This window comes from Cataglyphis hispanica, chromosome 1 (genome assembly GCF_021464435.1).
Source record: "Cataglyphis hispanica isolate Lineage 1 chromosome 1, ULB_Chis1_1.0, whole genome shotgun sequence".
NCBI lineage: Eukaryota > Metazoa > Arthropoda > Insecta > Hymenoptera > Formicidae > Cataglyphis > Cataglyphis hispanica.
Window position 1 is genome coordinate 3,893,972 of NC_065954.1, and position 14,798 is coordinate 3,908,769.

Genomic DNA, 14,798 nt, shown 5'->3' on the forward strand with positions numbered 1-14,798 from the left:
AGCTAATAGGGAGGACTAGAGGGAATAGAGGTTGACACGGCGGCGCGCTCGCCTGATTATAAATGTTAAATCGATCTTTCATTGTTGGGGAATCGGCGATGACCACGCCACTGTTGCTAAATCGATTCTCGGTAGATAGGTCCGAATGAACGGCTCTTCTCGTTCCCGAGGAAGAACGAAGTCTCGTTAGTCACGCTGGTAATCAAGGCTGGGCTTCGATTTCTGTTCGAATTGCTTTTGGTTTTTTTTTGAAAGACAAATCGGGTCGCAAAATTCTATCCACGAATGTGTTTTACTCTTTTGGAATTAACGCATCTTGAAGTCTTATCGGGAATTTGATGCGACATTCGGTCGCGAATTGTAAACTCGTGCCACAATTACGAATTCCAGTCGCAAGCTCGTTAAGCATCTTTTCTCAAGGATCAAATCGTGATTCCTTGCACTCAATGATATCGACTTTATTTTCATATCTTGTATAGAAATTGCGGTGAAGTAGCCCATTAACTTAATTATTAGATCGATCAAAACACCTTATTGATAAAATTGCAGAGAGAATATATTCATGCGTTAAAAATATATTCAGAATATACAGAAAGAGAAAAATTTAGTATCTCAGTATTGTTATACATACATACACACACACACACACACACACACACACACGTTTTGTATTCATTGGTATGATAGCATTCCGATCAAAGTACGTGTTTCATAATCAATAACGTTTTTGACTAGCGTGTTTTTGTGCGTCAATAACAATCGGAAAGCCGGCAATCTCCAAAGCTCAAACAGACAATCACTTCTAAATACAGTTCGAGGGTATTTTGATTCGAAACACTCCAACACGGAATTGCTTTGGTTGCGGGGCTATTTAACCAGTGAACGACTTCAAAGTCGCTTGAAATGTTTACTCACGAGCGTGAAAGCGAGAGGGTGACAAGGAAGGGAGAGGGGGACAGACGAGAAGAGAAAGAAAGAGCAGGAGAAATGTAGAAAAAAATATGAGGACGAAAAAGTATTTAAGAAGGAATTGCGCGGGGAGATCAGCTATGTTAAAAGTTAATAAATCTAATCTACATTTCGAAATTAGCATGAATTTGGCATTGCGCAAAAAGCACTTTTAGTCTTTTGAAATATAAAATTAATAATTAATTTTAAAGTAAATATTTGCTCTGTAGAATATAATTTAATCTCAAAATCGTAAATATTATTTTATATTAAATTATATTTTTTTATAGTAGCTGTACCAGGAAAATTTCATACTAATTATACATACAAATTCATAAAAATACAAATTTTAATTCAGCAACGCAGATTTTTATTTTAATTTATAAATAAGTTATTATTTTTATATTATTAAAGGCTAAAAATGCTTTGTGTGTGCGCGCAATTCATGAATCTCAATATATATTAGATTTATTAACTTTCGACGTAGCTGATTCATGCAGCTTCTTTTTAATGAACGTAAAAAAGATTTAGGTATAATCGTAATCTTGATATATTTTATTACTAGCATATAGAAAGTGTATGTTTAAACATTTAATAGTTTAATGCATTATATACACACATATCCGGACTTTACAATTTTAGATAGAACAATATCACAAAGATTAGTATTATAAAACTATATTTGCGCGTTTCGTCTATTATTTACATCTTAAAAATCTTGCTTGTAATGTTGTTTATTTTGTTAAATATTATTCGTTAATTAATTTAGCTGTAAATAATTTCTTTAATTTTTTTTCTAACTGCAATTCTCGAATTAGAATGTGTTATTTTGGACAATTATATTAAATTTTGGAATAAACAAATAAAATCTGAATTATACATACATTTGTGCTTCTCCCATCGGTGTCTTTAAATACTAATACGAAAAGTTTGGCTAGAATAGGTGAAACAAAGAGAGAGAGAGAGAGAGAGAGAGAGAGAGAGAGAGAGAGAGAGAGAGAGAGAGAGAGAGAATCGACGAGAAAGTTTATTTAATAGTAGTACAAAGTACAATTGTCGCACCAGTTTCCGGATTGTCGTTGCATTCCACTCGTAAACTCGCTCATACATATGAAACCGGCACTGCTATTCCCATAGATATCGTACCGAGTGCAGAGGTATTGGAAAATAATGAAGAGGTTCGCCCTCGCAGCTGTTGAGTCACCGCGTGGTTCGATGGCGGTCTGTCGATGACAACAAGGTAATTACTTTTCAAACAGCAGACGTGCAAATGAACGGCGGTTTAATCTGTCGATAATATTCCTGGCATCGTTACCGTTTTTATTTCTCATCTCTCTGCGTTTCAACGGCAGCGGTAGCGATTGCCAACCGCGCGTGTACAGATTTTCCGAGCAGATTTAATCCGCTCACAAAGATCACCGTATATACGAGTAAAACGAAATAGATTTTTTACCGTTGGTGGATTAAATTTTTCTTTTTGTTTTTCGGTCGTGGTTTTCGACACGCGACCTATCCCCGGTTAAAACTAAAATTTCGAAAACAATTGTTATCTTTTATGACTCGTGTCATACGCACATGTGACTTTTGATGAATTAAAGAGTAACCGTAAACTTTTTTTTTTTTACTGCGTAAATTAAAATAGTGGCCGTATTTAATTTAATATATTCCTGATTACTCGTATATTTCTTCGAGCGCGTTAAAATTTACATGTACTTATCAATTGATATCGGAAAGTTAATAGTCATCGCTGTATGAGCGAACTCTCTTAAAATGTCACACGTTTCTTTACACTATACGCCGATAAACTGACGTTATTATGACGACAAAAACAATTTAAGGCCTGGCACTGGCGTGCTTTCCGATAAATCATGACTTATTGAACGCGTTGCTCAGTTTTGAAGCTCACCCACGGGGCCACGTCGGCGTTGCTCGTGCGCCGTGATACGTCATAAGTCACAGCTGGTAGCACGTTGCGACGACATCATCCCCTACCTACCTACATCAGAGAGAGTGTATTTCATCTTGCTTGCTCTACCCCTGCCGGCTTCCTTGGCCCCCCACGATAGTCGGTCTAGACGTAATAGTCCCATTAGCCGGTTCTGTATCTTAGCAACCCAATCTTTCTCCCCCTCCCCCTTCCCCCCGCCGCCCACGCGGGTTCGTTTATTGCGCGCTATGATTGATACTATAAAATATGGCGTGTCCCACGAGCGACGAGATGCAGGGCGTTGTTGGCGTTCTTTTGACCTGACGGCCGCGTTGGGGTTAATCTCGATCGCGCGCTCCTTCACCTTCGAACAAGGATTTACAGATGTAAGGGTGCGGGAAAAAAGCAGCCGCCGGTATATGTACACCAGCCGAAACACGCCATTTATCCGCATGCTTGGCGATATTTCTTTTGACCACCGTGATATAAGAAGGGACGGGCGATTAATATCGATGTCGGTGACATAGAGTTCATACATCATATACGCGTATAACTTCGAGGTCCGGTCAGTCGGGAAATGATCTAATTATCAGAATTTCAAGACAAATGAGGGATCACGATACGGTTGCGAATCAGTCTTATTCTTTATCACTTTCGGAAAATTTCTGTGTAGTGTGTACATGCGCGCGCGCACACACACACACACACACACACGTGTATGTGTTTTTTTTTATTTATAACTTGAAATATGCAAAGTTGTTCCGGTCGATTACCGCTGTGATAGGATATTATTTTTTTCTTTTTATTGGAACTTATTTTTCTTTGATATAGGAGAAAGAAACTGCCGAAAAGGGCGAATAACTTAATAATGTTGTCAAGTATGACAGACAGTTATTTCGTGCGATAACGTGCGTGCTCAAGCCTTCGTTTGTGTTTAGCGCGTATTGTCCGCGAATAAATATACATAAAGCTTACATTTGGCGTAATGTGATAAATCGTGCGCTCTTTTTTGCTTGCAATAGCTAGCGTGCCGTCGTACTTTTCTCTCTCATTCATAAATCATATTCCACGTGGACATTTACCTTGAACCTACTTTCACCGCGAACAATATGATCTTCACATCGGTCATTAAAAATCGCGCCGGGGGTGCCGTGAGACAGGGGTTGTGAGGACCCCCAAGAGGGTTACGGCGCGACAGAAGATACAGCGGTGTCCCGACGGCTTAAATCGGTCTTTCGATCGCACGCGTGTACGAATACCTTGAAATCCCTGCAGTCGTCGATCAGCCTTAATTCCCGCACATCGCGTGGTTATGGGACATTGTGGATAAAAGGACGTAATGCCTTCTACGAATGCAGGCTGTTACGTCGATGCAATATGCGGGTAATCCAAATATATTGCGAGGCGGCGTTTGCCAGATGGAGACGATTGACGATCAATACTTTTCAGGCTTGATCTTTAAACAGTTACTTTCTTAGATTTTTTTCGACAAATATATTATTATGAATGCGCGTATCTCTCTGATAAGGAAATCATTAAAATTAGATATGAAAAAAAAAAAAATAAAATAAAAATTTATATTAGGCAATAAGAAATTATGGAACAATTTTTTTCTTGAACTAGTCCAATCATATCATTTTACTTGCGGATCAATGCACGTGTGATTAATAGTTTTTATTAAAGAGAGGAAAACGAAAACAGTTATTTATAAAATAAATCTTGTTGAATAACGATGTAACGGATGTGATCAGTACCGTGAAAACGGAGTATAATATGAAGGAAGTAGATTACATGCAAATGAAGAATCGATGCATGTACACGACAACTAGAATTGCATTATCTTCTTTGCCGACAAACGCGCGTCATCATTCAACGTATGCAATAGAACTACATTTTTGCTCGCCACCGATGGAGAAATGGGAAATCGTTTTCTTCTCGGCCAATACATTATGCTATTATGGTCGGCGATATGCATCGGTGACGACTGATTGTCCGTGACAGTCGTTTCTATGACTCTTCACTTCGATATTGTAATCATTTTTCACCGCGTTGCCGCGAGACATGTGTTGCAGTTAACGACAATAAGATGGCTCATATCAGGATATCGCTCTTATTTCTCTTGATGCGCGTTTATTTTTACCGTACACATGACTTTTAATATCACTATTGACTGCGATCAATCATCCTTAACGTTTTATTTCACAATACTTTTACGGCCGATAAAGAGAGAAAGTTGCAGCAAATACCTGTCCAATCTGTAGTCGTTCAATTACAACATTAATAATGGATATAAGCAAACATTATAGAAACATTTGACATTATTGTTCATTTTTTGCAATATCACGTAAACATTACGATTTTTGTTATTTTCGAATGTTGAAGCTTCCGCTTTTGACGAGTGGGGACGGCGGGCATTGAAATATTTTTTCTTCCTTCGCGAACGTAATTCCCCGTACAAATGGAGGTTGTTCCAGGCGAACTCTCGGGTCACGTCGACGACCTAACTGTCCTGACACTAACCCAACCTTTTATACGAAGGGTTACCCGTGCGAAAGTTTGAGAGAGGGGAAAGAGGGAATCCATAAGCCATCCTCCCCCGTTTTGATCCATCCATAATACCATCTTCGTCTTTCACCCTCTCTTCGGACCGGCGCCTGCACAGAGTTGACTATTTTGAATTCTGTCTCCAGCTTCCCAGCTGAGAAAACTCGCACATCGGGCACGTTTCATTTCATCTGATATCACACATCCGCCGTTTACATCGAAACAAATATGTCTCTTTTGATATAATATGTCATATATTCGTCACATGTATATATAAATTGGAAATGCATTTTTACGAATTTTGACGTTATCACGGGTATCATTAGGTAATGTACCTTCGTGTTTCTCTTAATTAATTAATTATTCGTCATATGAAATGTTGAATATGAAGTGAATATAAGTTTTTGTTAATTAATTAAAAACGAGACGGAAACACACGTAATCACTCGCTATTACTCGTATCTCTTAGCAATTATCGAATGACGATCATTATTTTCCAATTCAGAATGTCGAATTAAACTTTTAATAATTACTCTCTTTTATTTTTATACGTATTAATCAATAACCGCTATTTCTCTCATTTTTTCTCAGGATATAGCATTTATTTTTCGTATTGATGCTGCACTGTTATCGAATTTTTTCAGGCTCGATCGAATGTATTTACAGATGGAGTTCATTAATGCACTTTGTTTCTGATGGAAAAACATGTAGAGTATCTACACTTTTTATCGATAGCATATTCTATGGAAATAGGATATTGAATCTAACGACGAAGTCAATGCTTTAATGAATATGCATCAACGTATGAAAAAATATCATCCGAAAATATGCATTTACATAGTAAAAGATTATTTTTCTCAATGTTAGTATGCACAGTCACTGCGTAAAAATTTTATATTCGCACACATATACATGCACATGGATTTTATTCCTGTTTAAAAATAATAGCTTTCCAGTGTTATCGCAAAATCGATTCATATCCAGCGAGTTTGTTTTATTAAATTAGTTATTTTTTTATACATATATCTGCAGAATAAAGATTTCCAGAATATCTGTATGCGCGTGTGTGTGTGTGTGTGTGTGTATGTTTGACAATTTCTAGAATATTTTTGAAAATTGCATCAATCTTATCAAATTATAAAAAATTTGTTTTTTTACACACATTTTATTTTTATAAGATAATTAATTTTAGTCTGACATAATATCTAATTTCGTCTGATTATATTTCTGTATAAGGTATTTATCTCTATACTTTTCCTAAGTTGAGGACAATTTCGCTGGATTTGAGTAGAATGAGTTCACGCTCCTTTCATAAATCTTTGTCTTTCTTGAGCCTGAGAAAATCTGATTGGCGGCAATTTCCTCCGACTTCTTTCATCTTTCCTTTCCGTCATCATATGATTTTTTTTCTTTGGTTGTGCAAAATCGTATTATACGAATAAAATATCATCGAAATAATTTGCTCTAATATTTACGCGTAATAATTCAACGGCATCCATTGGATAAAATACTGATACTTTTAATTCAATCATATGATTCTCAGAAATTAGCACTTACTGGATTTATCGCCGTAAATATTTCGCAAAGATTTCGGTTTATTCAGCGATCTGCGAAGCGCAGACGTAGCGTAATTACGACGCTGTCTTTCTTATCGTAGAAACTTCACGAAAACGCGGGGCATGTCGTGCTCGTAATGAGCTCTCCGTAACGGCTTAAGGCGGTACGACGGCTCGGCGAAGAAAGTTAGTTATTTACTCGCCAGTGCTCTGACAGCTCGTTTACGTACGCAACGCTATTTCATTTCCTAGACGTTTCCGGATAGGCACTTTCGCGGGCAAACACATTAAGGCACGTTTGATTATATTGCTCCAGTTCTCCTGAGTAGTTCTTTCAGGATACTTGATTTTACCATCTCCATGTTCCTTTTCTTCCTTTCCTTCTGATCTTCGATCCACTTTTCTTCTTCGAATTTAACTTTGCTTGATTGAACCTTTTGCAAACACATTATCTTTCGGGTGACTTAATAATTTGCTTTATAAATCAGCGTTTAAAGTTGAATCAATTTTTCAAACATATTTTTTAATTTTTATTCCTAGAAAAGAAAAAAAATTAATTAATTTTTTGACATATATTAAGTGTATAATTTAGCGATTCTGTAAATTTCAATTTTTAAATATCGATACACAGAAGATCTATAAGTGATAAGCACCACTTATACATACATCGTAAACAAATCGTAAAAATATATTCTTTGATGTCTTTGAGTCAAAAAATATAAATTTAATTATCGAAAACTTATTACGATCTGTTTCCACGAAAAACAATTTTTTAAAAAGAGATTGGAATAATTTACGTCACATACTCTAATAAACAACTGTTCTCACTTTCGTGCATAAAAAGATTTGTTCAATCAAATTTGTTCAATCAAAAGATTTGCACAACTTACGACGCCGGCGACAGAAGGAGGAAGGGAGAGAAGCAGAAATTTGCACTGCTCCATTTCTGTCTACGGAATAATTGTCCGAGATTCCGGTCACGAGTCACCGGAACTGAGAGCCGTTAAGCCGGAACTAATTGAACTGTTGTTAAGGGGAGACAGTCAGAGGTAAGCGCAAGGGTGCTGTAACTTGGGTATTATAGAGATTCTCTGACAGCGTACCGCCAAATCCCCGGTGATAGATCCCGCGACATGATGGGACGTGATGCTGCGGAATCATTATTACATTCGATAAATTCACGAGAGACGATAAAGAGAAGCATTGAATACTTTCACATTAATACAGATCCGATCATGTTCAAGCTTTGAAATACAAATTTTTAAGTTTATATATGCATAATTATAATGTTTGCTCTTCCTTTTTAATGTAAATAATTTTATTGATTTAATTGCGTCGTCTGACGCAATTATATCAATAAAATCATTTACATAACAAAATATCAGAATTATATCTGATCGATGAAGTAAAATATTGTACTTTTACGAAATGTTTGAATATCTTTTTATTTTCGAATTACTATAATTAAATCAAATATCTGAGATATATGAGATATCTGGCTGGAGAAAAAAGAAAGTAATTATTTTAACTACATACATCGAGACTGCGAGTTCTTATCAACGAGTCGGAAAAAACGACGACGTTGACAGAAACGCGATGGCGGAGATGAACCGCGGTAAAGCGGATTTTTGTTTCGCGACAGGAGAAAAACATGCACAACCCGGCGCGAAACTCTTCATGGTTGATACGATATTTGGCTGGCAGCCACCCTCGTGGTCTAGGCTCGTTTACGAATGACGGAAATCCGCGGCTGTACATATGTAGATATAATATTATTATTAAACGATGTCACATGTTACTTTTGAACGACATGTGTGATGACAAGCGCTATGAAGATACAAGAATAAAATACAAAACGAGGGAACCATTTCGGTCTGAACGAGTGCACATAGTCATCGACTATGACAATAACCATAGCTATCGAAGGAAGGAAGAGGGAGAGAGAGAGAGAGAACGCTGCCGAAGACAAAGAGATCCGTCGGCTTCTAGTTTCGTACTTTCCGTACGTCGTTTGCCGAGGGTGTGAAAATACCGGTTCTTCGATAAATGCTCTCTGATGGAGTTGCAGCCATGTACGTGTATGAATAGAGTTACCCACGCGATCTCGAAGCGAAATATCTTCGATCGTTGCGATATATTTCGTCTCACATTCTCGATATACATGGAACATTTAGGGACAAATAATATATATTGAAATTTGATCTTTTCATGTTTTCATTTAATGCATTCGAGGCAATGTTTGCGTAGAATAAAATAAATCACTTATTTTTTAATCAAGAGCTCAGAATCTTTAATGAAATTCGGCTTTTCTGAAAAAGGTGGAAAAAGTTAATTACGTTACGCGTGTCTACATGGGAGACGTTCGATCGCGCGACGATTTACGTCGCTTTTAATCCGGATTTACGAGCGGGGCGTCGAAAGTCTACAGGGAAGTGCAACCTTGCATCCGGTGGGAAAGATAATTGTTTTCCGCGTCGTTGTACCGGGGATGTATATATGTCTGACGCGAAGGGCGAACGAGCATCGTCGCGGAAAAAGCAGCCAGACACCATCTTCGTCGTCGTCGTCGAGAAGGAGGATGAGACGCGGGGAAGTTCGCCGGCAGTGACGTGCACGCACGCATGCAGACAGGCAGATACGCGTGGCTGCGAAAGAAAGGGCGTTGTCGACGATGAGAGGGGGGGGGGGGAGAGAGGAGAGAGCGTCTGGCTTGGCGTCTGGTCCCATTGTCCGTGCACGCGGATGGGTTGGCTCTTTACTGAAATGCAAGCCTGAGTTTTTTTTCCGTGGGATGACGGAACAGAGGGGAGGAAGAAGAGGTGAGTCGCCTGGGGGTGACTCGGCCGACGATGCCGACCCCCGACGCGACTCTTGGTCGCGTAGACTACAAGGGGTGCGCAGGTACTTTCCGACACCCCCGACAGACCGCGAACTTGCATCGTTCTACCAGCGTTACGGTGTCTTTCTACTTTTAATTGTCGTATGGGGTCGCGAATGTTGTTCGAGATACAGAGAGTAACACAAAGAGTAACAGTCTGTTTTTTCTTATTTGTATTAAAAGCAAAAATATAATAGATGATATTTTCGGAATTACTTTTTAATAAGACAGATCTTTCGACGATGTAATTCTTGACATGAATCATTGTTAGAAAACTGTGATTAAAATATGATTTATTGCATATGCATAGCGCAAGGAATTACGAAGAGAGATATTGTTTACTTTACATGCTGCGCAGCTTTTATTTGTTTTATTCTAGCGGCGCTATGCATCATCATAACATGTAATTAACTTACATTACACACAGTCCGTTGTACCGTATGCAAGAGAGGCAAATTAGTGTAGTCGTATTTCGAAAAAAAGAGCACGTTAATTTTTTTTTCGTTGAATCACACAGTTCCTTGATTATTCCGTAATTATACGAATGCAATAATTTTATATATAGATATGATCAATAAAAAATATTTTATTAATAAAATATATTTCTTGTATATAAAGTTGTAAAACGATTCTATTTATTAAGATTTTTAAGCTTATCAACAAATGTATTTAATTGTGCTATTTTATAAAAAGTAAAAGATATAATTTGAAAATGTGGCTACTGTGTCATTCGATATAGCAATTCGTCGTAGCCGAAGAACTCGGACGAGCGAGTTCTGCAGAGCAAGCCGTCTCATCAAAGAAAACGGACAATGGCGGAGAATCATAGTCATTCCGCTATCCTCGTTCAAAGTGAAGTACGTGCAACTATTTTCTTCTCGCGCTCTTTATTCCCTTCATTCCCTGGACTGGCTCGACTATCCCCGCCATCCTTCCCGTCAATTTTATCTTCCTTACTCCTGCTTTCCTCATTCCGTCTTAGACGCGTCTTCTACGATTACCAGAGACACGGCAGTTTTGCCGATTTAAGGTTGTCGAAGTTATAAAGCTTCTCAAGCGTTCCCTCGGGTTCGCAAGTTTTCCGGGAAGTCCTCCGTTCTCCGGGAAGTCTTACCCGTTTCCTTCGTCCCTCACCGCACTTCCGCCACGCAGCATTTTTTTCTCTACGATAACCTGCAACGTGTCAAAGGAGTAATTTTCCTATTTCGTGCTTCAAGTTTCTCTTGGTTATTTACCTGTAACCAGGAGATAATGCTCACTCTAGCTCCACCATGGGAGAACCTAAGGTTGCACGTTATAGCTATGGGATATGAATTGGTATTGGGGAAGAACCCCACGCGCTCTCGTAAACCCTCTACATACCGCGCGTATATTTCGACATACCTTCTACTTGATGGATCGTGTATGCCATATTTAGATGGTTTGAAGGGAAGTTTTGAGTTTTGAACAAATTCTTATACATTTGCTATAAAGCTATGGTCGTACCTACATACAGAGTCGTGATAATAAATCTAGTCTTGGAAAGTTTTGAATATTTTTATTTTGCAATTTTTGAAACACTTGAAAAATTGATTTAAAAAAATACATTTTACAATTTATTAAAAATCATGTTTATTTATATTTAAAAAAATATAAAAAATATGATTACGCTTAAATGAGAAATTATTTAAATTTAATGTAATTATTGAATAATGTAATTATTTAATAATATAGATTATTAAAAAAAATTATTTAATTTAAAACAATAAGGAGTTATTTAATTTGATTAATTCATGAGTTCATATTGCATTTTCAATCATAACAATTCTGTTTTTCAGACATGTTGCACACATTCGAACGTTGCTGGTTTGCTGGAATAAGAATGCCGCTATGTCGGCGCAAGTGCGCAGTGTGACGACCATCGGATTACATACGATGGAACGATTGTTTTAAAGAAGAACGTGTGCAGCTGTGACAGTGCAAGCGCGAGGGATCGTGCGTTACACATTGCCGGCGAGAGGGAGAAGCGCTCGAGGATAATGGTGAGTTTGTCGTTTCAACGAGTTTCTGTGTTATTTCGACCGACGTTTTGCCGACGAGTTATTATTTTCCGTTGAGCGAACTCGGCGGTCGAACGCGTTTAAATGTGAATTACCGGTTATTACCTGGCGGGTTTTCCGCCATGGACGGGATCGTCGACGGTCGAACCGAAGGATATTCCGCAGATATTATGGCTTTTGTACGGACCCTGTCCCTCGCGCGGACCCGTACAACTCTCTCTCCCGTTCTCCCAGATTTTGTTCTCGGTTGTGGGGCGGTTTTTCAATTTGCCACTTCTTTCGCACTATTGTCCGTGCAATCCCCCGGCTGGTCGTACCGCGCTTTCGCGCTCGAACCCGATATCGAAGTTTCGGCAATTGATTTTTCCGAGCTGTTCGGGAGGCTTTTGGCGCAGCGCGGTGAATGCGAATTTACACCCAAAATATTCAAGCATGAATTAGTGATACATGACTAGTATCGCGCTTCTGATATCGATAGCCAAGCCAGCGGAATATAAAATATCCATGGTAGATGAAAAACTATTTGTATAAGTACACTTTCTAGTTTATTATTTCACGTTGCTATAAGTTGTATTCGGGAACATATACAAAATATTTTCTATTTTTCGCTTTTCTTTCTCTCTGAGTTTTCAGCAATTTTTTAAAACTTTTTTATTTCAAATTTTTTTTTTACCTATGTATGCACATGCATAAAATCGTGAGATGCAATGTTCGACGATGTATCTGCAACGCTCGATTTTATACGCGATTCATAATGACAAGTTGATCGTCAAAATATCTTCAGAGTTCGCGCGGCGCGAGATAAATACAAACGTGCTGTATGCATGGGCGTGCAACATTGGGTGATAAATATAGGTAAGACTGAATTTTTCACACACACACACACACACACACACACACGCGCGCGCGCGCGCGCGCGCGCGGCAGTGCGCTAAGATGTGTGCGCCCAGCGAAATGCATACGAAACGTCAAATGCACTCGGCGCAGTCCATCAAAATGCAAATGTCTTTTATTCACGGTGGTAATATATGCGTCGGTCGAGAATCAGTATTCAAGTTGAGCGTTGGGCCGATCCGCCCCTGCGGTATCACAACTCGAGTGTGTGCCCATCATCCTGGTAGTGGATCCTACCGGGCGGTTACGATGGAACGAAGTAACCCTCGAAGGAGATGCCATGGCATTCATGGCACTCTCTTTTGGCCAAATCTTCTATTTTACGACCGTTTCGGCCTATCAATGGCAACCACGAGAACAGGGTCCGCATCATGATTTTTAGGATGGAACGTAATCGATCTTAATTGATATCAGTCTTCGCAATCCTAAATGCGTCGACGCGAATACCCGCAGTTTTATGTCGCTCGTAAAGCAGATAAGCTGAATCCAATCTTATTTAAGTGCCTTGGACTCCCGTTGGTTTGTACATTTCGAGAAAATGACTTGTATTTATAAGACTGTTCTCTTAAATGAATGTTCAGGAATTTGTGATTCTATTTGTACGTAAATCTTATATACCGATAAGGATTGAGAATTAAGACGCGAAAGAGTTAAATGAAACTATATGAAATAAAGTTAACATTTTTATCATTATTATGATAGCAAATAACTATTTGATATCTTGTTTGGGCGAATGTGTTTTATGTTTAGAAAATAAATTATAAATCTTTTAAAGCAACAAAAAAATATATTGGATTTCCGTAGTTAAATATTAATATAATCGCGAGTTTTAGAGTCTCTTCTTTTCTGGGATTTTGAACAGAAAAAGAAAGTCTGCTGCTAACATTAACTTGAACCAGTTATTAAAAAAAAAAAAAAATAATGATTTTATCGTATACTAAATTAAATTCAGATTTTCAATGATGTACTTAAAAAGAAATGCTGTGCTTAGAAAATGAATCAAGAAACAAGAGAGAAAGAAAAGGATTCGCAATCGGATTGGACATTGTATATATTTTTCGCAAGCATTAACTATATGTGTGTTGACTATGTAAAAGGCATTTCTTTGAATTGTAGTACTGTTTGTTATTAAATCCGTCGCAACGATTGTTTGAAGAGTTTTCCCGTTGAAGAGCCCGCGCCGTTTCTTTTATTACGAATGCTTAAATAGAATAAGATGTTATAGTCCCTTTCACCTGCGCACCGTAGCGTTAAACTAAGAACTGAGACTCTCTCGGAAAAACGAGTTTTAAGATAATGTCTTAATGGCAGAACGAATTCGCGAGCGTAATATTACGCTGTTCTTTGCGCGAACGATGGAAAGCCGGTAATGCCATTGCGAGAGTCTTTTATTATTTATCCTTGCATTCTTTTGCAATATTATGAGCAGAATCGTTATAATGACATTCTATGTAATACGAACGAATACATGCGTAGGATTGATTAAATCTATTATTGTGTGAGTCCAACATGTTGCAACAAATGACTTCTTTTTATCTCTTACAAAGAACAATCGTTAAAACTGACTCGGTCAATAGTTGTGTTTAATCAATCAACGTTAAATATATCCATCATGGCGATGAGATTACAATGCAGCGATCGTTTGAATTACGTAACAGGATTGATTCGAATTCAATCGTCTGATGGTGGAGATTGAAAAATAAAAGATAGCGGGATGGGAGATATTTGGTGCAACCAATGCTGTTGAAAGTTTCAACGAAATACCCGATTTCGTTCGGTCGAACGATCCGAAACGATCGCGCCGTTTAACCGAACGTCGTTAAAAAAAAAAGTTTAAATGAGTTTCTACTTTATCCTCTCTTTAACCTTTCGTTTTTCAGTTTTAAAAATATCTTGTATACACTCCTTTTTTTTGATCCCGTCCCTCTTTTTGCCTCCCCTATTATAATTACGAAAATTTTTGCTGATTTATTTTATTTCTTCTGAAATAATGAAAAGCGTCACGATTATTT

General features: G+C 38.0%; 1 protein-coding gene across 3 annotated transcripts in view; it reads left to right on the forward strand.

The window, feature by feature from the left end:
* LOC126852868 (semaphorin-2A) overlaps window positions 1–14,798 on the forward strand; it is a 332,693-nt gene that overhangs the window by 89,025 nt on the left and 228,870 nt on the right. The window contains exon 2 of one of the 3 annotated variants that reach the window (XM_050598149.1): window positions 11,671–11,885. The exons of 1 other annotated variant lie outside the window; for it this stretch is intronic. In XM_050598149.1, the coding sequence (XP_050454106.1) occupies window positions 11,872–11,885 (14 nt within the window). In that variant the 5' untranslated portion in view covers window positions 11,671–11,871. The remainder of the gene's footprint in view (window positions 1–11,670; window positions 11,886–14,798) is intronic. One more of the 3 variants, XM_050598159.1, reaches the window with a different exon arrangement.